We start from the raw sequence: 22,184 nt of genomic DNA, 5'->3' as shown, positions 1-22,184 counted from the left end.
GCTGATACGATAAAGTGGAGTGAGTGGGAAGATGTGAAGAAGTGTGCTGTGTGTGAAAGCAGTAGGCTTCAAAAGTTATCGCTGAAGTTAGACTTATCCAATGAGGTTTGGGTGGTTTTTCTTGGTTATTTATTTGATTGAGGTTCTTAACGATCAGCCTGGTAATTGGCAATATGTTTTCAAAGAAGAGCTGTAAAGTTTGCTCTTTTTTAATGCCCTAAACAATACCCAATTAAACTAATGCTTGTCCAGAGGCTTTGTAGATAGTTTTGAAACTGATTTAAAAGAATTGAAGGTACCTATATTGATAACTGATTATTTTCTGAGGCTGTTCCCCCCCCACACACTCCATCTATAATGAGTCATTTGTCAACAGATTGATGTGGTGCAGTGTTGACTCTGAGGAAACATTTTCCTTCCTTGTTAAGTAGGGAAGGAAGATTGTGGTTACAGCCAAACTTTTTTCCCAAATACTGATTAAGTATGCAGTCCTTCCCGAATTTGGCATGATATTCCACATTACTAGACGTTACTAAACATGCTGGTGGAGCTCCTTGGAATTGTTTGTATCTTTAATTCTTACTGAAATATCCATATTAATTTTTCTGTCCTCTTCCAAACTGGAGCAGTAGGAGCATATTTTTCAAATTGCGTATGCTGCAATTCCTCTTCTAGAGGGTCCTTTTACAACTGGTTAGAATTAATCTCCAGCTGCTTTAAAAAAATATTTTTTTCTTTTTTTTTTTGTGAGGTTTAGAAAGTCTTTTGTGCCTGTGCACAGTGAAACAGCCCAGAATGCTAGTGATACAAATATTGTGTAGCTTTTTCTCTTGTGCGACAGCTTTGCTTTTGCTAGCAGTTTAATGTATCTTTGTCTTTATTTCCAGGGGTTTGCTAGGAAGCAGTTAGAGCTCAGTTTATTTCATCCAGAGAGAGAAATCTGACAAGAACTTTAATAGAATTACATGTATGTGATGATATCATAGATAAGTTACAAGTCAATGTTATTAATGTGTTTAATTGGGGACCCCACCACATGCAGCTTTTGAATGTTTAGGTGAGTGTGTTAGGAGTTTAATACTAAGCCTTAGATCCTGAGTGAGGATCATGGTGGTTTTCTCACAGCTGTGCAACAGTTTGATTGTGCGTGTGTATAATAACACACCTCTATACTGAACTTCTGCCTCGGCGCCTGTCTTCAGAGCCAGAATTAACGTGTCACTGTGAGTTGGTGAAGTTGGAAGTCCTATTGCAGGCTTTTAGTCATTTTTCCATTGTTAAAAAAAAAAATAAAAATCTCTGTTAAGCTCCAAATAGGTTAAGTTTGTGTCTAAAAGACATTTGTTTCTTAAGAAAAGAATAGTTCCTCAGAAGTCCAAACCTCTGCCATTCTTGTTGGGGCATGTTTTTCTTGAATCACTATTTTGTTTTGTTTTTTGTGTTATGTAGCAAGGCTTGTGGTCAGGAATTTTCTCTCTCTAGAGCTTTAACAAGAGAACCATTTCTTCAGTCCTCGCAACTGCTTCTCAATGGACAAATGAGTGTTACTGCATCTCCTGGAATTGCTTCACAGTTTGACGTATACTCACTATTTCCATGTCAAATTTTGTTTGAAAATATTGCTGTAACAGCTACAACAGTTTCAAGAGACTTCACGCTGAGTTAGTTCCTTAAAAATGTTTGCCAGTATGTCGAGGGAAGGGGTGAATAGTGTGGTAAATGTCCTAAGGATACTGTATTTCTGGTTATACCAGTCAAAAAATAGGTTGGGGTGTTTTGCATGCCAGAACAGTGCAGATGTTAACCTTTGAATTGGGCTAGGAGATGGGCCAAGAGCAGGCTTGGACTTTTGGGCTGTAAGCCCAATTTTACATGTGTCTGAAATAATTGATATATCAAAATTGAGGGGGCAGTTTGGGACCTCCCCCTCCTTCCCACCCAACCAGGGCATTGATTCATTAGCAATTTTAAGAATCACATGTAACAGTGGGCATATTACATGATGGGTTTATGTAACCTCATAAAACATTAATTTAAAAAAGTCATACTACAGTTAGTAGTTGCTAAACGGGTATCAGAGTAATCTCCGGGATTTTTAGTTAGCAAGGTGATGAGAGGAAGTGATAATGTACTTGATTGAAAACCTAATTGTTGAACGTGTGATTGTACTTTTGATTGTGTTAAATCCTGGTAAAATAGCTTGAGTCTTAGCTTCTTCCAGAAATGATCTCATCAATTATTGATAAGATGTCCACCTTCAGTTTTGGAATAGAATACTAGGCGAGATCTAATCACCTTGTGGTTTGTTTTTTTTTTTATTGCAGAAAATACGTTTTAGGTTTTATAGAACAGTTACCATTAGGCAGCTGTGTTGAAGAAAATGAGCACGTTTAACCATGACTGTGGTTTTTAAATACACCAGACTGGATGTTCTTTCATTGCCGGGGAGAATATAGCTTCAGAAGAAACTCCAGTCCCTTTGAAGTACGGGGGCATGGCACTGTGTTATCTGAGGAGTAATTCTGCATGCAAACTTGCACTGTTTTTTAAAAAGAGTTCCCTTTTCTTTTTCCCCGGCAAAATAGATGACTAAAAGGAAAACATTCATTTCTGGCAACTGACATTATTAGGTCAAAGTGGTTTTTGAAGGTTTTTTTGTAGATTCTGTTGTTAAAATAACAAACTTGCCGTGCTGTAGAATCAGTGTCATGTGCTTTTATAAGAAGAGTTGACCAAAACTAAATTTCTGGCTGGAAGAGATGGTTCTCACATGCTTTGTTTTGAACACGAATTCATCTGCTTCTAATGTTTATGAAGAAAAAGGTGAACCGGACATAAGATGCTTATCAATAAAAATTGTAAAAGAAATTATTACATCCGAGAGGAATATTAACGTTTTCATTAAATCAGAGTTTGTAATGGAACATCTCTAAATAATGTGTTCTCTTGGCCTTGCTTTTGCTTACGTAATAAGTGTAGGTGTCCTCCTCGTGACAAAGTTCCTCATAGCTGTAAAACCAGCTCAGACGGCGCAGCGGGCCGTGCTCTAGGTACGACCAGTGTATGTTTGAGCATCTCCACATACCGTCTAGAAATCAGGGGTGTCTGAACAGCTGTTGAGTGGAACACAGCGGTGCTCTACCTGCATCCTCATGATGGTGTGAAACTCGGGTGTGTCACCTGGTTTGTGTCTGCTGGTGACCCTTAGGTTTTGGATCTGGGTGTTGTGTAGCACGGGTACTGCAGAAGAGCAGGACTGGATCTCGTGTGGCTCGGGTCAAAGGGTGCAGCTTCTCAAGATGTGCCCACAAGACTCTGCGTGTGTGTGGCTTCAGTTTTGTTGTTGCTTTTTGTTTTTGTTTTTTTTTTTTTCCCCCCCCTCTCTCTAGAACACCTAAAATAAGGAAAAGTTGTACTGCAGCAGTCCTGTCATCCAGCACGGTGCCTCTAGCAGAGGCTGGCGAGGGCATAGTGGTGCCTCCTTAGGTTACACCCCCCAACTTCAGTCATTTGTGGTTCAGGGGCTTCGAGATACCCGCAACTAATAGCCTGCAGTGGATTTTTCTGACGTATATTTGTACAGTCACTTCTGTACCTATGTAAATTCTCAGTATTTATAGCATAATGTGGCAGATAGTTCTGCAACTAAACTATGTGTTGCATAAAGAACTGTCTCCATGGTGGGGTTTTTTTTTTATGAACAAATCAACTGATATATTTGCTTATCTGCAGACACAAATCAGTTTGAGCATAAAACTAGCTATTGTTTTTAACAAATGCATGAACAGATTCACTTGAGTTTTCCCACTTACTCATGCAGGAATTATTTGTGTAAGCTCAGGTATTAAATGGGGGCAGGGCTCATGGCTGGCTTTAGCTCTGGCTATTGGCAAGTCACCCCTTGCAGAACTTGTGGGTTTGGGGGCTATTTATCTATATTTTTATATAATATAAAATGTATTTGCAGTGCTGGATGCTAGATACAGTGTCATTTAAAAAAATGTTTTCAAAACATTTGATATCAAAGAAGCTATTCATTGTATTTTTTGCGAACTCAAGGACTTTTTTGGTTTTGTCTTGGCTTTCTAGCTTAGGTGTTGCAGCGTTCTGTGATGTGGGTGGACACAGACATTCGAAAATACATTTGTGGATAAAAGCAGGTTGAAACTGCCTACAGAGCTCCCATAGCTTGTGTGCTCAGTTCTTAAACTCTAAAGTAGTGCTCCTCTGTGGGGGTCGTGGAACTATTACTGCTTAGTCTGCTGTATTTCAATACATTGAAGTCTAGATTTCATCCTAAGTCATCTTTACTATTAAGCTAAAATACCCAGAAACACTCAGATTTTAAAATATATTTATACTTTTCTTTCAGCTTTACCAACAGGGTCGCTTATGCCAGCTGGGTAGTGAATTTTGTGAACTAGAAGTTTTTGCAAAGGTGCTACGAGCTTTAGATAAAAGGTAAGTATCTTAATACAGTGATAATTCTCACTTCAACTCTTACCTCTTGACCCAGGTTTTGAATTTGGAAATTGTCTCTTATTTTCTTGGTCTTACTAGCCCATCTCAGAACCGTAAGAATATCTCATTAGGTTTACAGATGAACTTTTAAGGAGTTAGATGTGTCTTTGTCTCAAAAAAATAAAGCCATCGGAACTTGCGTGTACATGCACCAAAAAAACCCAAAACCAACAACACAAAAATTGGCTCCCAAAGTGCTTTTTTGTTTCCCCTTTGCCGTGGTTTAACCCCAGCAGGCAGCGAAGCACCACACAGCCACTCGCTCACCCACCTGCCCAGGGGGCTGGGGGAGAGAACTGGAAGGGTAAACGTGTGGAAACTTGTAGACTGACATAAAGACAATTTAGTAATTAAAAAAAAAAAAAAGAGGAAAAAGACAACAACAAGGAGAGAAAGGGAGGAAAAGCATGAAGAAGAAAAACAAGTGATACATAAAACCCCAATTGCTCACCACCAAGAGATCGATGCCCAGCCAGTCCCTGAGCAGCAGTCGGAGGATCTGTTATTTGCTGTTGTAGCAAATCCTAAGTGAAGGGTTATCAAGCTGATAGATGTCCCCAGTTTAAAAAGCTTTCCTGTCATTAAATAATCCCATTTGTGGTGTTACACTCAGAAGTTGTCTTTTTTTTAGATCAGATTCTTTAACCGGAATAAGCTTTGAGTCTTTAGACATACCTCCCTCCCATCGTGTGTGTGTGTGAGATGTTAATGGGTTCGTCACTGCTCATTTATCTGCAATTTCTGTGGGAGTTGTGGGCTGAGGGTGGATTTGAGACTTCCCTCCCCTCTTAAATTTTAGCTGAAAATGTAATTTTTCCACTTTTCATGTTGTGTAGGTAGCTTGTGTTTTGCATACACTCGAGGGTGTCCTTGTTAAGAATTTTGCTCACATTATTTGTTGGATAATCCGACGACTATAATCCATTAGCCTTGAGATTGACAATTATGCCTGTACTTTTCTGGTTTTTGGTCTGAGAGAGGGTTGGAGTTACTTCTCTGAATCACTGCTCGTTTGAATTCACGGCGCTCAAGAGCCAACTGACTGCAGTGTTTTAAAAACTTCATGTGTAATCAAATCCTGTTTTCTTTTGTTTCAGACATCTGCTTCATCACTGTTTTCAGGCTTTGATGGACCATGGAGTAAAAGTTGCTTCTGTACTGGCCTATTCTTTCAGTAGACGGTGCTCCTACATAGCAGAATCCGATTCTGCTGTAAAAGAAAAAGCAATCCAGATTGGTTTTGTTTTAGGTAACTGGTGATGATAGGCTGTTTAAAGTATGATACTTTCTTTCATGCAAGCTTCAGCTAAGCCAACACTAGTGGTTCTTTTCCTGTTAAGCTCTATGATTTCTTTTTAAAGAACGTGTGTTTTCAGAATGTAATTTTTAGAAAACTACTTGGTGTCTTAAGAAAAATATATTGGATTTTAATATCTAAGAATGTAGAGGCTTATCTTTGCTATTTCAGATGGTTTTGATTTTAAAAGTTAGCAGATGTGATGGTTAACATTGAGGCTTTGAGTAATTTTAGTATTGGTAAGTATTTCTTGACAGAAAACTGTAAGAAAACTATGCAATACCAAAAAGTCATCCTCAGCTGAAGGGAAGTTCTACTCTTGTATCTCACCCTTTTCACTTCAGGACTGGAGGGTTTAACCTTGACAGGATTCCCGTGTGTAGTATGCAGTTCTGTGAAATAAGTAGTCTTCTTACAAGACTTGAGTAAACTCTTTTTCTCTTAAAAAGGTGTTTTGCTGTTCAAATTTCCATTTGTTCTTGATTTTATTTTTTTTTTTCCCAGGTGGCTTCCTATCAGATGCGGGCTGGTACAGTGATGCTGAGAAGGTATTTCTTTCCTGCCTTCAGTTATGCACCCTTCACGATGAAATCCTTCACTGGTTTCGTGCCGTAGAATGTTGTGTAAGGTGAGCTCCCCTTAATTCTTGCATGTCCTCCTCTGAAACCACCTGAATGTTACCAACTGCCTTGGAGCCATCAAGCTTCAGATGCTCCTTTAGTGTTCTGCTGCACCAAAACACTTTCCTGGCTAGAGTTGAACATCAGGAGGTGTTTGCTTTACACTAATCTCTGGGTTTTCAACTTGTAAATTAGCAGCACAATTCATTGGGGGAAAAAAACCACCATTTTGCCTTTGTGCATAATATATCACAGGGAACAGGTGCTGCACAGTAAGAGGGGTCCAGCATCTTGTTGTTTTCAAGGGGTTTTGCATGCCAAGGAATGCTGTGTGTTGGTGTTCACTGAAATTATATTTACTGCAAGAAGAATTTCCCAAATCCAACTACAAATGTTATAAATCCAGTTGAGTAGAAATAAAAGGAAAACCCCTTTCCTGATTCTAGATCCGATGAGTTTTCTTGCTCTGTGCTCAGGTATTTAACCATGTGATTAGGTAAATATCCAAATGTCCAATTTTTACGGATACTTTCAGCCACAGCTTAAACATTTGGAAAAGAAGTTTTGATTTTAGGAGGCATTTGGGGTTTGTACCTGCTTTGTTTGTCAGGGCTTGTAGTGGGGTCCTTTGAGATTCACATTCTGTTCACAGAGGCCTCAGAGGTGATTGCTTTTAGTTTTGGGTTGCTCTGCTCTTACATCTGTGTACCTGGATGTGTTGTTTTTGTTGGTGGTGCCATGACTGACCTCTGTTGTGTCGCTGTAGGTATGCACTCAAATATCTGTACTAGTGAGTGTAGTTAAAATAGGATTTTTTTTTCTTTTTAGCTGCTGTAATGAAAAAAAAAATACGGACTGTATTTATCTGAACATAGGGCAAAACTTGTTTTGGAAAAATTCTCAAAAAAACCCCTGCATCTTATTTATGGTTGGACAAATATGAAGAGTAAATAGGCTTTGCCAGTAGCTGCTTATTTTCTGTGCTGAGCAGGGGGCCATGGCAACGGTCGCTGCTCTGCCTGGTTCTGCCCTGCCAGCTACTGCTGCCTTTCGTTCCAGAAAAGACGTTGTGCCAGGAGAAGACTGGGCACACACACACACACCTTCCTAGAACTGGGGAATGATGAATGTTTTACCATTGGTAGTACTTGGTCTTCTGCCTTCCAGTTAATCTAAAAAAAGTTTCCTGGTTGTATTGGGCTGTTTGGCAAGCTGGAGTTTTAAATTGCCTTAAAAATAAACTCCCTTTCCTTCTCCAAATAGAAAAAAGAAGGTAAAGTAAGGGGGGGAAAAAAGTTAAATCACTCTGTTGGACTACAGCGTGCAGTCCATGTAGTTGTAGAAAAAATTTAATTTTATGCTAAAAAAACCCCCACATCCTGTGTTAGAATGAACTCTTCTGAACTGGAGGTGTTAATTCGGTTTGGGTAGACGCAGCGGTGGCTCTGCAGGAAGAGTTGGTGGCCTGCGGGTAACATGAGGTCCCTCTGGGCAGCACCGAAGGGGGAGACACTGCTTCATGTTCAGGCATCTCCCAGACAAGGAAGTAACAGCATCATTTCTTTGGAAATGCATCAGAAAGCATTTGAAACACTTTCCGAAGTGCTAAGTGGGTAAAATCTGAACATCCTTTTTGTGGGAGAGAGCGGTGATTACACTTGCTTCGAAGGCATGAGGCAGAAAGAGGAACTTTTCCTTGTTACCGTCTGATCCCTACTGCTGAGTAGCTTGTTCTTACCACTGGGCTTGCACTGGGCTCAGGAGCAGTTTTAAGATAAAGAAATTTAAGTCCAGCTTTTGAAAATACGACATACGCTTAAAAAGTGACTGATCTTATTCTACAAGCTAGAAAGTCAAATCTCTGGGAGTTTAATACATGGCATTATTAGTAGAATGCAGTTTAAAAACGTCAAGTTTTGTGTTATTTAAACACAATTTGGTGTTTCTTCTTACTAGTGATAGTAAATTATACGGAGGAACTTGAGAAAATGGGAAGATTTGTGATTTCTGCAAGCGTGTATACTACTTTTCTGCATGTGGTGTTCTCCTGGTTTGCTTTCATTATGTATTTGTGCCTTATTTAACGTAAGATACAAATACATGGATCTCCCCCTTCAGTGTTTCACATTTTGCTGGTTCTTGGGGTTTTTTTTCTGATGTTTTTAGACTTCCTAAGCTGCTGTAACACTGTTTGCTATGTTTGTATGCTCTTAGACAATGATTTTGGCTGGGGGGGTGTGAGGAGAGCCATTCTCCAAAAGCTATTATTGCAGACATCAAAGAGGACGCATGGCTATTAGCATAAATGTCCTAAGGCTTTTTTTCTTCCTCTTGGCTTTATCTTCTAAAATTCCTTTGGATTAATAAAGGATTTTTTTGTTACTCAAAACTGAATCACGTAAACTCCGCTTATTCTAACCCAATCCTCTAGGTTTAGCTTGGTTTTTTGGTTGATTTCTTTGGTTTTAGACACTATCACTGAAGCATCCAGATAGTGGATATTCTCTTCCCCAGGCGCTTATCTAAATTGCAGTACCATCCCCACTGGCTGATACTGTTCCATGGGATTTGGGCTTCGTATTTTTGATGTCGTGTAGCAGCTCCCAGTGTATGGCGTAGGCAAAATAGTTTCCCTCTTCAGGAAAAATGTAATTGCTTAGCGCTTCTCTCTGGTTTCTTTAAAATTCCTGTCTCTTCCTGCTTGAATGTTACAGTTTGCTGCTGCCTGTGACCAAGAACACAATGCACTTATACATCATGTTTAGTTCTCAGACCTTATTTAAGGAAAAATATGGTTGTTGCTCTTTTCTTTCTGTTCTTGAGCCATGTGGCTGTGCTTCTCTTTGGAAAGCTGGTGTTTGTTTATGTAGCTTGTTTCAGGGTTTTGAAGGTCTTTTCTTTTGATGTTCCCTTTGCGTGGCTAATACACATCTGCTGCGTGCTCGCCTGCCGCTCCCTTCTTGTGAAAATGCGAACTTTTATTTCCTTTCTTGTTAGTAGTTGAGTTTGATCCATTTCAACAGGAAAGCATAGGAATGAGCTGTGTTAGAGGCAGGCTGAATTTAGAGGGCAACCTCAGACATATTGTTGGAGGAGCAAATGGCTACAGGAACTTAAATCTCTACTCTGAGTAAGCAGTAACAGGAAACAGGTTTAGAGAAGAGAAGCATTTGATCAAAACGCTCACTGTTCCTTCCTCCCCGTTAACAGTTTATTGGAAGGTCTGTGATGCTGTGTTGTAAACAGTATGAAGTGCTTTACGTTAGCTCATGTTTTCAAGAGTTTCAGCCTCTTTCGTTACATTGTGCTGCGCTTCGCTTTATACACTTCTCTGCCTGGGTTATGTCGTCCTCTTGATGGGCAGAGGCTTGCCTGGTGTTTTTCAATCTCTTACTCGCTGTCTAATAACAGATTTCCAGGAGGGACACAATGGAGGTTAATTTACCAAAATTTCATGTGTGCTAAATGGCAGGCCTTCACAAGAGAGCAGGAACAGCTGTCTCTCCTTAGCCTGCAATAGCTGGGAATACAGTTCTGCCCTTTAGGCTTGGAAGATGATAACACACACATTTCTAATCTATCTTTTTAAAGTAAATAAGCATCAGCCTACACCAACGAAAAAAAAAAAATCTTTACTTTTGTTTTAAATAACTGCCAGAAGCTGAAATTGTTACTTCTCTAGAGAAACAAGAGCGTGTTTCAATAGTGCTGTGCTTTGTCTGCGTTCGGCTGTTGTTTCACGAAGCTTCTGTTAATCCTTCAGATGGAAAAGCAGCGAGTTAGGAGGTGGGGCAAGGCGGGGGGAGAGGGGTTTTTTTTAGAGTTGTTGTGAACTGGGTCAACAGAACAGTCACTGCTGGATATCACATCGAACGGATGGGATTGATTCTCTTGTGAAGACACCCCCCTAAACCCCCAGAACAAAAACTGTCCACTTGTGGAGCACTCTGCTGCTTAAGGTTTGAGGGGGAAAAAGTGCAGAGGTGCATGAAAACTAGCTCTGTGCTCATTCAGGTTACGGTCCCTTGGAAAGGAGGTAGAAGGTATTTAATACTGTATATTACAGGGGTGTGGGAATGGAATTTTATCAGTGTTGAGAAGAATGGTGTGGTGGCTTTGTGGTTTATTTTTCATAAAATCCAAAGTGGTTGAAACATTGGATATGTCAAACTGCATCAATATGTAAAATCATTTGCCATCTCCAACGGTAAAACCTCTCGCTGTGCAAGAGACAAAGCGTGATGTACTGAAACAATAATCTGTAAATAGTTCTTCTGTATTACTGAACCCAGACAGAGCAATTTTGTTGGGATGACAGCCCAGTTCTCTTGTAAGCGTAATACCGAACTGCAGATCTGTGGTGTATATTCAACTGGTTTATTCGGGCACCATTTAGAAGATCTCTTTACATCTTCCTAAGGTTGCTGCACGTTCGAAACGGGAACTGTAAATATCACTTGGGAGAAGAAACATTCAAACTCGCTCAGTCTTACATGGACAAACTGGCAAAGCACGGTCAGCAAGCGAACAAAGCGGCGCTCTACGGGGAGCTGTGTGCACTGCTCTTTGCCAAGAGCCACTATGATGAGGTGAGTGGGATTTGGGGTTTGTTTTTCTTCAGAAAACTGCTTATGAAATCTGCTAGGACGTTTCATGACTGGCTCATTACTCGTGTTCTCTTTCTAGCTCTAGTTCTGATCTCTTTTGGTACCCTGTGACGGTACCGGAGGCAATACTTGATTTATTGACTTTTCTTTCTGTGGGTTGTTCTGAGTTAGTCTGTGAGCTCTTAATGGTACTTTGACCGAGGTTAAGAAGTGATGTGTGATAGGGAGCCAACATGTACTACCAATCTGTAAAGGAAATATTATAAAAAGCTTACTGGCATAAGTAAAAATGAATAGCGGAACGTAGGTAGCAATTCTTTGCACTTATTTTATAAAAAACAGTAGCTTAAGTGTAACTGCTGTATAAACTGTGGTTTTGCTTTAGCTCCTAAGTACACTGACCAGGAAGCTGCCCTACGCAACAGGAATTATGAGGATTACTTGAAGATTAAACCTCCCTCTTTTGTCTGTAAAAGATAATACAGTTGTTGTAATAATACAGAACTTAGGCTAGCATAAAATACTTGCACATTCACTATTAATCTTAAGATGGCTTTCAGGTCTGCCTTAAGACTTAGCTGAACAAGTTTTATTACACATAAGCAATTAAATAGAACTTTTAAAATTTTGTAATGTAAATGACCAGTTTATTTTTCAGAAGCAAGTAATAGATTTCTTAACATTGCAACGTGGTGAAGTTCCAGCTTCATTCTGTTGGTAACTTTGTTCAACAGGCTTATAAATGGTGTATAGAAGCTATGAAGGAGATCACAGTTGGCCTGCCTGTAAAAGTAGTAGTGGATGTTTTACGACAAGCTTCAAAGGTGAATTTAAAATCTTCCATGTTTCTTTTGTAACTACATTGCTACCAAGAGTGGGTGAGCATGGGTAGTACCTCCAGAGTACTTGGGTAACCAGGTCCGTTTCATGAGCCTCACGGCTTGTGACTTGTGTTTAAGTTGTCCACCTTAGTCTCGGACCTGTGAGGAGTTTGGTTTTTTCCTTCTTCCTGAAATAGAGTTACAGCTGTTCCAGTGGAGATCATGACAAAGTAAACCTGGGAGCATTCTGTGAAAAGGTTCCATCTAGACTCAGTACTAGCCCTGGAGGCATTCACAGCAGAATAAATACAGGTTTAATAATGTTACCTGTGAACCTTTTCTTAAATAACTGAGAAGTCCTTTAGCAACCGTGGTGATATTTTGAAACTAAAACCAGTAGTTGGCAGTTGGGCCGGTATCTGAAGGAGATGACTTCTGAGTATACACCTTTTCACAAGCTTCATTTTGACCTGTTTAGGCTTGTGTTGTAAAACGGGAATTTAAGAAGGCTGAACAGCTGATAAAACATGCAGTATACCTTGCCCGGTAAGTAGCATTCCAAAAAAACCCCTTTTACAGTTCTGCTTAACTTGCCTCAATTTTGTAATATAAGTATGTTTCTCCAGGGAGCATTTTGGAGCCAAACACCCCAAATACTCTGACACGCTACTAGATTATGGATTTTACTTGCTCAACGTAGACAACATATGCCAGTCTGTCGCCATCTACCAGGTATGTGGCAGGGCTCAGTGTCTGTCTTCACTTCCTCGTGATAGTCTGATCTTAATACTGAAGCTCTTACAGTTAATTGGCAGAGATTGATAATAGTTGATTTAATTACTGCAATGCTTGTTCTAAAAACAAACAAACCAAAACCAACCCTGCTAGTTTTTTCTTCCCCCTGACTCTTAAGTGGCTTTTATATTTACTGCCTCAAGTATGTAGGTAGAGGCCTTCAGAATTTCAGACCCAGTTGATTTACTTTTTTTTTTTTTTTTTTCCCCCTTTTTACCAGTGAGGGAGGTTCCTTAGGGTTTTTTTCTGTGTTAACTGATGATATGGTATTCTCATAACTCTTTCAGACAGCTCTTGATATCCGGCAGTCAGTATTTGGAGGGAAAAACATACATGTAGCTACAGCTCATGAGGACTTGGCGTACTCCTCATACGTTCACCAGTACAGCTCTGGAAAATTCGACAATGCACTGTGAGTACAATTGTTTGAGGTACTGGCAGCAAAAGTTGGACTGTAAATGGAGAAAAATGCTGTTCAGTGATACAGACTGTCCAATTAGAATTTAAACACATCTGTTTACTGCATTAATGTTGCCAACATTTTGTCAGTCAGCTGCTAACTTAAGTATCTGTATCTTGAATTTTTTTTAATTTGAACTCCAGATTCCACGCTGAACGTGCTATTGGCATTATAACTCACATTCTCCCAGAAGACCATCTCCTCTTGGCATCTTCAAAGAGAGTTAAAGGTAGAACCTTAACTGCGTTACTGGCACAGCTTGAAATCGGTCATTCAGACCTTTATCCTGTGCCCTAACAGAGGCAATGAAACTTGAGTTGTTTTTTTCAAATGGAGATCACTCCAGAATATTCGTTGTCCTCAGTGTTCTCTGTCGACATGCTTGTAAAATACAAAAAACAAAAAAAACCAAAAAAAACCCTAAAATTCAGCTGGAAAGACACTTTTTGGGGGGGAAGGGGGAAGCAGTAAAAATACAGAATATAAAAATTATATTGGGAGCTTGATTCTGGCCGTACCCATGTAATAACCACAAAGCCTGATGAGATGTCCTGCCTCGATGCCTCCTGCTGCCTACAGCTGACACCTCTCTCTGGAACACAGTAACGCTGGTTTTTCTCTCCTGCTCTCAGCACTTATCCTGGAGGAGATTGCGATAGACTGTCACAACAAGGAGACTGAGCAGAGGTTACTTCAAGAAGCTCATGACTTACACCTGTCCTCGCTCCAGTTAGCTAAAAAAGCCTTCGGGGAGTTTAATGTACAGACAGCAAAACACTATGGCAACCTGGGGAGACTGTATCAGTCCATGAGAAAGTTTAAGGTAAGATTATATTGATGTAAAGGTCTCGATTTAAAGTGTTCAGGGCATCCAGAAATCTGTCACAACAAATGATGATTTTCAGTAAACATAATTCGTAAATTCAGTCAGTGGTTTTATGGCACTTCATAATTCATATCTCAAGTTCTGCCCAAAAATAATCCGTTAAGATGTGTGATGCCTTCAGAGACAAGATGACAGCAGTTTTAATGCCAGAAAAAATGATACTGATTGCTGATCTGCTTAACTTAAGGATTTGGAGGACTTGATTTGGTTTTGGCTTTCTTTTTGCCTCTTTTATAAAATACTACAGGCTATTTAGCCATTACATAACTATGTTTCTTTGTTTCCTCTTTATTTCTTTCCTGATTTGTTATTTCCTCTAGTTTCTTTATTTCTTCTGAATTATGTCCCTTTATTTCCTTTTTTTATGCCATGGTGAGTGTTGTTGTCTGACTGACCTCTGTGAATTTGATCCTCACAGGAAGCAGAAGAAATGCACATCAAGGCAATTCAGATTAAGGAGCAGCTTCTAGGTCAAGAAGATTATGAAGTTGCCCTGTCAGTGGGTCATCTAGCTTCTCTCTATAATTATGATATGAATCAATATGAAAATGCTGAAAAGCTTTATTTGAGATCCATAGCAATTGGTAGGTGATTCTTACAACGTGTGGCTCCGTAGCAGCGTTAATACCGCTGTTATTAAAAAGCGCATTAAAGTTTTTAGTGAAGAATTTAATGAAATGCAAGATGTTTATTGTGTATGTGGTTTCAATTTAAATATAATGCTTTTTCTTGAATGTGCTCCAAGGGACTGAATTGTGGAATTGTATTATTTTCAGGGATCCATCAGAATTCACGCTTGAAACCATCTGGAAACTGGCTCATTAAAAGCTTGGGCGTTAGTCTTTAGATTACATTTTTGGAGTTGTGGCTTGAACTTAAGTACGGAATGTACTTAAATTTTGGAAGGAATAGAAAACAATTGTGCCTGTCAGCCTGACAGTGCTCTCGTTAAATATTTTTCTTGCCCTATTATCATTTGCAGTGAACTTACAGTTCCAAATCAAATGCGTCTTTGGGCCGTGCTGTAGCTCAGTTCTGAGACAGATGATCTTACTTGATTCAGTTATGTACAGTGCGTTACAGAAAAACTTTTTTTGAAGTAGAAAAGTGAAAAAGCGTCGCTGTTTAAATCCAATTTGGGAAGCAAAATAGTTGTCTTTTCATACGACTGGTGACTTTTTGCGTGTGTACAGCTATAGTAGAATCAGTGATCTAATTGTGGAGTCCCTGAGGACAAGTTAAAGTTACCCTTAAAGCAGAAGGTAGGTAGAATTCAAACCATCATCCAGGAAGCTTGTGTATTGCTCATGTTCTTGATTTACTTAACAAAAATGTGGCAATTTGCCGTAACCAAAAGGTTCCTGTCGTTGGTAAAAATGGCAAGAGAAATAAGATGCAAGATCTGCGTGGATTGCCTTTTAATTTTGTTTTCTTTTGGATTTCCTTTAGGAAAGAAGCTTTTTGGCGAAGGATACAGTGGACTTGAGTACGATTACAGAGGTCTCATTAAACTGTACAATTCCATTGGCAATTACGAGAAAGTTTTTGAATACCACAATATTTTGGCCAATTGGAACCGGTTGCGGGATCGGCAGTTCTCAGTTACAGATGCTCTGGAGGACGTAAGCACCAGCCCTCAATCCACTGAAGAAGTGGTCCAGTCTTTTCTGATGTCTCAGAACATTGATGGACAGAGTAGCTAAGAACTTGGTCAATTAACCAGTTACGGTTTTTTCCCCCAGGTTACAGGGGGAAAAGTCATACTGTGAAATCTAAACCATGTAGTTCTCTGGGGGCTGGAATTTGCATTGAAACACTGGTCCAGTCTACTGAAGAGTGCCCATACGGATGAATGTGTGTTAAATTCTTATCAGCATGTGTATGGCATGTTTAGTTCGGCTCACATTTTTAACGATATTCCCGAAAAATCCCTTCTGTCTTCTTTCGAAAGAAGCTACTTTGCAGAAAGTCTGCAAGAAAACCTTAAATAAAACTGTTTGAGTTCAAAAGAGTTGCATTCTTATTATGAATGGAAGGTTTCACCAAGAGCTTTCTTCTGATCTATAGAAGAATAAGTGCTGTACTATAAGAAGTTACACGGGGAAGGTCGCTCTACTGTATGCATTGTAGCAAAGCTAATCGTAACGATCAAGAAAAGGGAGGATGCCCTAGCCTTGGCTGCTGCCTTACGGAGAAAAGTGGCAAAGAACCACTTTGGAGAGCAACATACCCTGTGAGAACCACGACAGGTTGTTGTTGTTGTTGTTAATACCCTGAACTGGACCAGTGTTCGTCTGTAAGCGATAGAAGACCAGTAGACCAGCAGCCTTAGCGCTCTTGGGTACCGACCGAGAGTGCTGATCTGAACAGGACCAGGAAAACCACAAGTGGACCAGCCTGCTAGAAACAGTTTTTGGACCAGTGGCTTTAATTTAATATTTCTGCCCCTGCATTCACTTTTACAGTAGAATTATTTCATTTAGATGTATGATCAGTGCAAAATTATATTCATGTAATAGATACAAAACTAGGAAGTGAACGTTCTTTAGCGGTTGCGATGGCATGTCTTTACCTAGTAAGCTTATACAATTATTAATGTCGATGCCACAAGCGAAGACTAGAAACGCTTTTTTTTTTTTTTTTTTTTTTTTTTTTTTTCCTTTTTGAATGGGCTTACTCTAATAATTGAGGCAGTAACTTGTTTATACCAGTTAATAGTTTTGTATTACAATCCAGTTCAATTTTATGTTTCTGGAGAACACAACTTATTGTACAGTTTGCAGGGGTCAGCGGAAAATGCCAAAAAGCACAACAGGTCTTTTTTTGTGATGCTTCATTTCTACATTAAACAATAGTACAACCAGAAACTGATTCCTTTATATTAATTTAAAAAGCAGAAGTCAGCTGTAAAGCTCCTTTCATAATGCCTATCTCACTAGCTTGTCTTAATTTTTCTTCTGTTGGGGGGGGCTGCTTGGTTGTGTGATTTTATTTTTTGTTTTTGGTTTGGGTGTTTTTTGCTTTTGATGATTTTTTTTTTTAATGTTGAAGTAATACTCATTGGAAAGTCTGTGTAACATAGCAAACTAGGAACAACTCACTGCTGTTACCTCAGTTCTTATAGCGGCACAGCCGGTGCTCCGAGTGTTTGGATTCTGTCAGTTTGGGGGTTTCTCCCTTTCCCCCCCTATTTTCAGGGCTTTAACTTGGCCATGGAGGGTCAGTCCAAGCGGAGGCTCGGCGAGCACGGTTCTGTGGGACTTGGACTGGATGTTTGGTTCGGGGTCTGGTTTTAAATCTGCCTTTGAAGTTTAGGGCAGGGGAAGCTGCTTGTTGGTCTTCAAGGAGTACGGAGAAGTAGTAGAAATTTCAGACACAACTTTGAGCTTAATGGCTCTTTCAAGAACTGAAATTTTACAGGCCAATAGTTCATATACTGGTGCCTTCAAGTACATTTCTGGGGGAAAGGTTGAATAATACCAACTTTGAAATGCGGTTATGTAATTAGCGAATGCAGGTTTAATGATTGCATACTTGGCATATCTTCATTGATGTGAAAAGAAGTATTTGCATAAAAAAAAAACCTGTGGCATTAAGATTTAGACTGCAGTATATCCTCGACGGCTGTTCACTGAAAATCCAACTTATCATTATGCGTGGATTTAAAATCTAATTTATTTATAGCAATTTTTGTTTATGACTGCAAGCAAATTCAGCCATCTACAAAGCAAAACATTTTTATCCCTGAATGCCTATACAGCGGGGCACTGTTGAATTTAAAAGTTCTTAGGACTTCTTTTCTTAAGGCCTGTTAAAACTACTTAAAATTAAATGAAGTACGTAACGCTTGTGTCAGAATTTGGGCAGGGAAGGTGTGCTTCAACTTATCCTGAAGAAGCTGTGTCATTTGCAGAAGCGTTTAAAAGCTTCAAACTTGGGTACGTGGAGTTACACTCAGATTGTCTGGAGCTTGTGTATCTGCTCAGGGTTTCCAGTCTCGGGTCTCCAGTTCCAGCTTTTGCCTAAGGAATCTCACAGGTCTCGAGGTTTTGTGGTTGGAACGAGGAGTGGTTTTGATCCCAGTGCTAGTGGTTTATGTGACCCACCGCTGGTTTGTGTCTGTGTTTCACACTTTGCCTTCTGGCTCGGGCAGGTCAGGCAGTCGTCAGCTTCTGTCTGACAGCCAAATGCAGGCGTTCAGCTTGTTTAATCGGTGGCTTCTCAAATCTTGCAGGATGGATGTACTTTTCTTTCCTAAAGCTGCTTCACCAGCACATTAAATACTTCAGTGCGTTGGCTTCTCTGGAAGGGATTAAGGTCCTAAAAGTCACCCAGAATTCTCTTGGATAATGGATTTAGGTCAAGAAATGTGACTTGGCCAGGAGTAGCTGCCACACTCCCGGTGAGACTGCTCATGTCTTGCTCGTGGGACTGAATTAGAGCCTGACTTGACTATCGGGTTGAGCTTCTTGGAGCATCCCTGTGCCTCCAGCCCTGCCACGGCACGTAAATTGGGGGACAGGGACGCTGTGGCTGATGGCTGAGGCTGGTAAAGCGGGGGAGGTTTGAACAACTCCGCAGCCACCTGCAGAACACTGCTGCCCGCCTGCATGCCCCAGCTGGGAGCCTTCCCCTAACGCTGTCCTTGCTGTGGATGTGGTACTTACTCTCTGTTTAATAACATAAACCTGACCTTTTGAGTTCTTGGTTCTGCATCTCTGGGATTGAGCTCTTGGAAGGTGCCCGTGTTGGCAGCTGGAGCCTAGTTGCAACGTGGTGTTAGGTGTTAACTGCTGTTACTGCCTCTGCTCGTACGGCTTGTTGGTATTTCTGAGGACAGAGGAGTCCCGCAGGTGACTTCAGAGGGAAGTAAATGACTTGTCCCTCCGTGCCGCTGTGGCTGGAGTAGATCTTGGAGTATTACTCGATAGTCCGTGACTTCTGCACCAGGCAGGGTTAGAGGAGCAGCGGGTGCCATCCCCTACATTCTCCATACGTGTTCTCTGCAGTTTTCCGGTGTGGGACTCGCCCCCCACAGACCCTGCACCTCCCTGTCCCCACTGAGAGGCAGAGCCGGGGAGTCCCCTCCCGCCCCGGCACAGGGGAGGGGGGTGCTGGGGACGGGGCTGTCCCTTGGCCTCGCGCGCCGGGAGGACTCGTGGCCCTCGTGACCCGGGTACCCAACTGTGAAACCCGAGAGAAGTTAATTAATTATTGGCGTTTTATAGAGGCACAATGCACCCGCCACTCACTGAGTGGGTGCTGGTGGGTGCTGGCATTAGAGGGGGAGACCCGTGAGTGGAAATCCAGAGGAAGGCATCTGCCAGGTTTTTGTGAAGGTAAGTCATTTAATCACACCGCAGTAATTGGATGCCAGTGGTGAGGACAAGGGTCACTTTAAAATTATTTTAACTTTTTTTTTTTTAATTAAACCTTTAATATTTTATTTTCAGCAGAACGTTGTTTGAATCGGTAATTTCTATGTCCTATTTTACGTGAACACTGCAGTGAGTAAAGAGGGAGGAAGGTGTTGGCAGGATTCCTCTGCTGTTCTTGGGACCGGGGCTGTTGGGCGTGACTCGTTAGGGGAGAAGTACACCAAGATTTTGAGCTGACAAAAGGGGGAAGGGACAAGTTGCAGAAAGAGATTTGAAAATAAATAGATCCCTCAGCTGCTTGAAGTAAAACAACTAATGACTCTTTGGCCCCAAACAGTAGTTTGGTCACTTTTATGGTGTGATATTAATGACACCCAGGAAGCGTCTGCCTGGGTGTCCTTGTCTCGTGTGTGCTCCTTGTAGCGAGACCTTCTGGTTAAGACTTTTTTTTTTTTTTCTTTCTTTTTGCACACAGTTTTTGTTAAATAATTTTGAAGGGTTTGTGTTGTTGAATTCTAACTTATTAGGACAACGATGTTCTTTCGTAACTTTAAAAATGAAGTTTTTCCTTTAAATGTGCTGCAGTCTGAAATTTGCTAAAGGTGCCATTGCGCTGCTTCTCATGGTACAAAAAAAATGCGCGTTTGACTTGATTTCGATAGTCCTACGTATTGGTAGAGTACAAAAAGGAAAGTGCATCGTGCCTAAAACGTGATTGAAGCTATTGACAAAAACTTCACTTGATTTGTGTGGGTCGGATTTGAGTTCGCAGGCTAGCAGCAAATCGGGTGGGGGGGATGTTGCTATATCCAGTCTTTAAACTGAGATCCTTCCCCCTGCTGCCTGTGCAGAAAACTTTTATTTTAGCTAAAGGTCGTTGTTTCCCTTTTTTTTTTTTTTTTTTTTTCTTTTTTTCCTTTTGTAACAAGAAAATTACTGGCCAAATGTTGGTTGCAAATCTGACTCTCCGTGGTGAGTGTCTCCACGTTTGACACAGCCTGTTGCACGTTGTGTCTCTTGGCCTCGCGAGGGTTTCTGTGAGAAGCGGGGAAGAAATCTCCTTTACCTAGAAATAAATTAAACTGCGTACAAAAAATTGGCGGCGCTGGTAATGCTTTTGTCCCTACATCTCAGGAATGTTTTAGGCAGTGAAACAGGTTTTTTCCCTTTGGTGATATAAAGGTGCGTGCTCTAGGGTCTTGTTTTAACAATATTTCATTGCAATCCTAGGTATCTATAGCATGAGTGGCCTTAGTGAGTTTGTTGAAGTGCACATTTTTTTTTTTTCCAGAAGTAAATTTTAAGATGAAAAAGATATATACTATATAAATATATAGAGATATTTAGAAACTTGGTTTGTGGTGCACAAGTTCAGTGTTGGATCGCTAAATAATTGTCGCAGGTACCATATGTGTAACTTTTTTCTTTTATGTATATTCCTTTATGGGAAGTGATGTTGCCATGGTAACTACAACTTTACAATTTCTTTACTACTTAATGATGTGAATGAACTCTACATTTTATTGAATATTACCAGGTTCAGTACTATTTTTATACTTTATTGAACTACAGGGGATTTTAATTTAATAGCATTTTAAAAAAGATGTTGCTTGAACTGTATAACTGTATAAATCGAACTACTTACACAAAACCCACCTCTAAACCAGATTCTCTACCTGTAGTGCCACATTCATTGATATGAGAGTATCTTAAACATTACTAGACTTTGCAGACCACCCTACTTGTCGTGTCAAGACTAACGTTTCGTATCCTCCTTCTCACAGACTGCAGTGCCCGACATTATTTGTAACCATCAAACCATACTATGTTTGTAACCAGCATTGTGATATTCTGTAATTGTATTGCTAAAATGAAATATTGACCTAATAAATATAGTGTTCCCGCATTTTGACGCATCTGCATTGAATTTGGTTAAAACTTGGCTGTTGGTAAATGCCTGCCCCCTCGCTGCCCCGTGCCCCGCCTTACCCTGAGGGGTGGAGAGGTTGGACGGGAAGGTGGAGCTGGTCTGTTGGCAGCCTCTGGGGGGCCGGTGGCTCCTCGTTCCTCTGGGCAGGTGCTGTGATCCTCAACACCCAGCTGCTCCCCTGGGCGTCGAGCAAAGTGGTTAATCCCGGCTTTAAGGGGCAAATCGTCACAGATAGTGGTTGTGACCAGCAGCGGCCACGGACTGAGCCTGTCAGGTACCTGGGAAGGGGGGCGCAAATGTTTTAAAATCTAAGCTCAGCTTTAAATTGTAAACCCCCAGCAACCATCTGGGTTCCTGAGATTACTTGCCCCAGTTGATACAGAAATTACTTACCCCCCCTTTTAAGTTTTTTTTTTTTTTCCAGTTGCCCCAAGTATTCTGAACTTCGATAATTTTTCTGGGTTTTCCCCAAATTTGTGTGGTTTGTTCCCTAACTTCCATACTCACCTGATTTTTCCCCAACTTGTCTTATTTTCCCTCAAAACAGTCACCCCTGAAATAGTCCCCTCTGAAACAGCACCCCCCAATACTCCCACCCCCCCGAAAATCTCCCACCTGGAATACTCCTCCCCAAAATACTCACCTGCAATACTACACCCTGAAATAGTTCCCCCTGAATTACTCTCCAGAAATACTCTTCCCCCTGAAACCTCCCACCTGCAATACTCCCCCCAAAATACTCCCTTGGAACACTCACCTGAAATACTTTCCTCTGAAATAATCCTCCTGAAACGCTCCACTGAAATACTCCCCCCCGAAACAGTCCCCACGGAAATGCTCCTCCAAAATAGTACCCCTCAAATACTCCC

The 22,184-nt window shown here is 40.7% G+C and overlaps 1 protein-coding gene across 1 annotated transcript; it reads left to right on the top strand.

Annotated features, from left to right (window-relative positions):
* Positions 1-4,366: 4,366 nt before the first annotated feature.
* Positions 4,367-21,291, top strand: APPBP2 (amyloid beta precursor protein binding protein 2; the record flags this gene model as incomplete). Its single annotated transcript, XM_026861516.1, has 12 exons — positions 4,367-4,461; positions 5,619-5,770; positions 6,323-6,446; positions 10,859-11,027; positions 11,780-11,869; positions 12,345-12,412; positions 12,493-12,598; positions 12,949-13,073; positions 13,265-13,350; positions 13,754-13,944; positions 14,426-14,591; positions 15,457-21,291. Coding segments are annotated over 12 exons (1,626 nt in total), but the record flags the coding sequence as incomplete, so codon positions are not given.
* Between the last annotated feature and the right edge of the window lie 893 nt (positions 21,292-22,184).

The sequence above is a fragment of the Athene cunicularia genome (genome assembly GCF_003259725.1).
Source record: "Athene cunicularia isolate RWA chromosome 19 unlocalized genomic scaffold, athCun1 chr19_part1, whole genome shotgun sequence".
Taxonomy (NCBI): Eukaryota; Metazoa; Chordata; class Aves; order Strigiformes; family Strigidae; genus Athene; species Athene cunicularia.
This window is presented reverse-complemented; position numbering and strand designations above follow the sequence as displayed.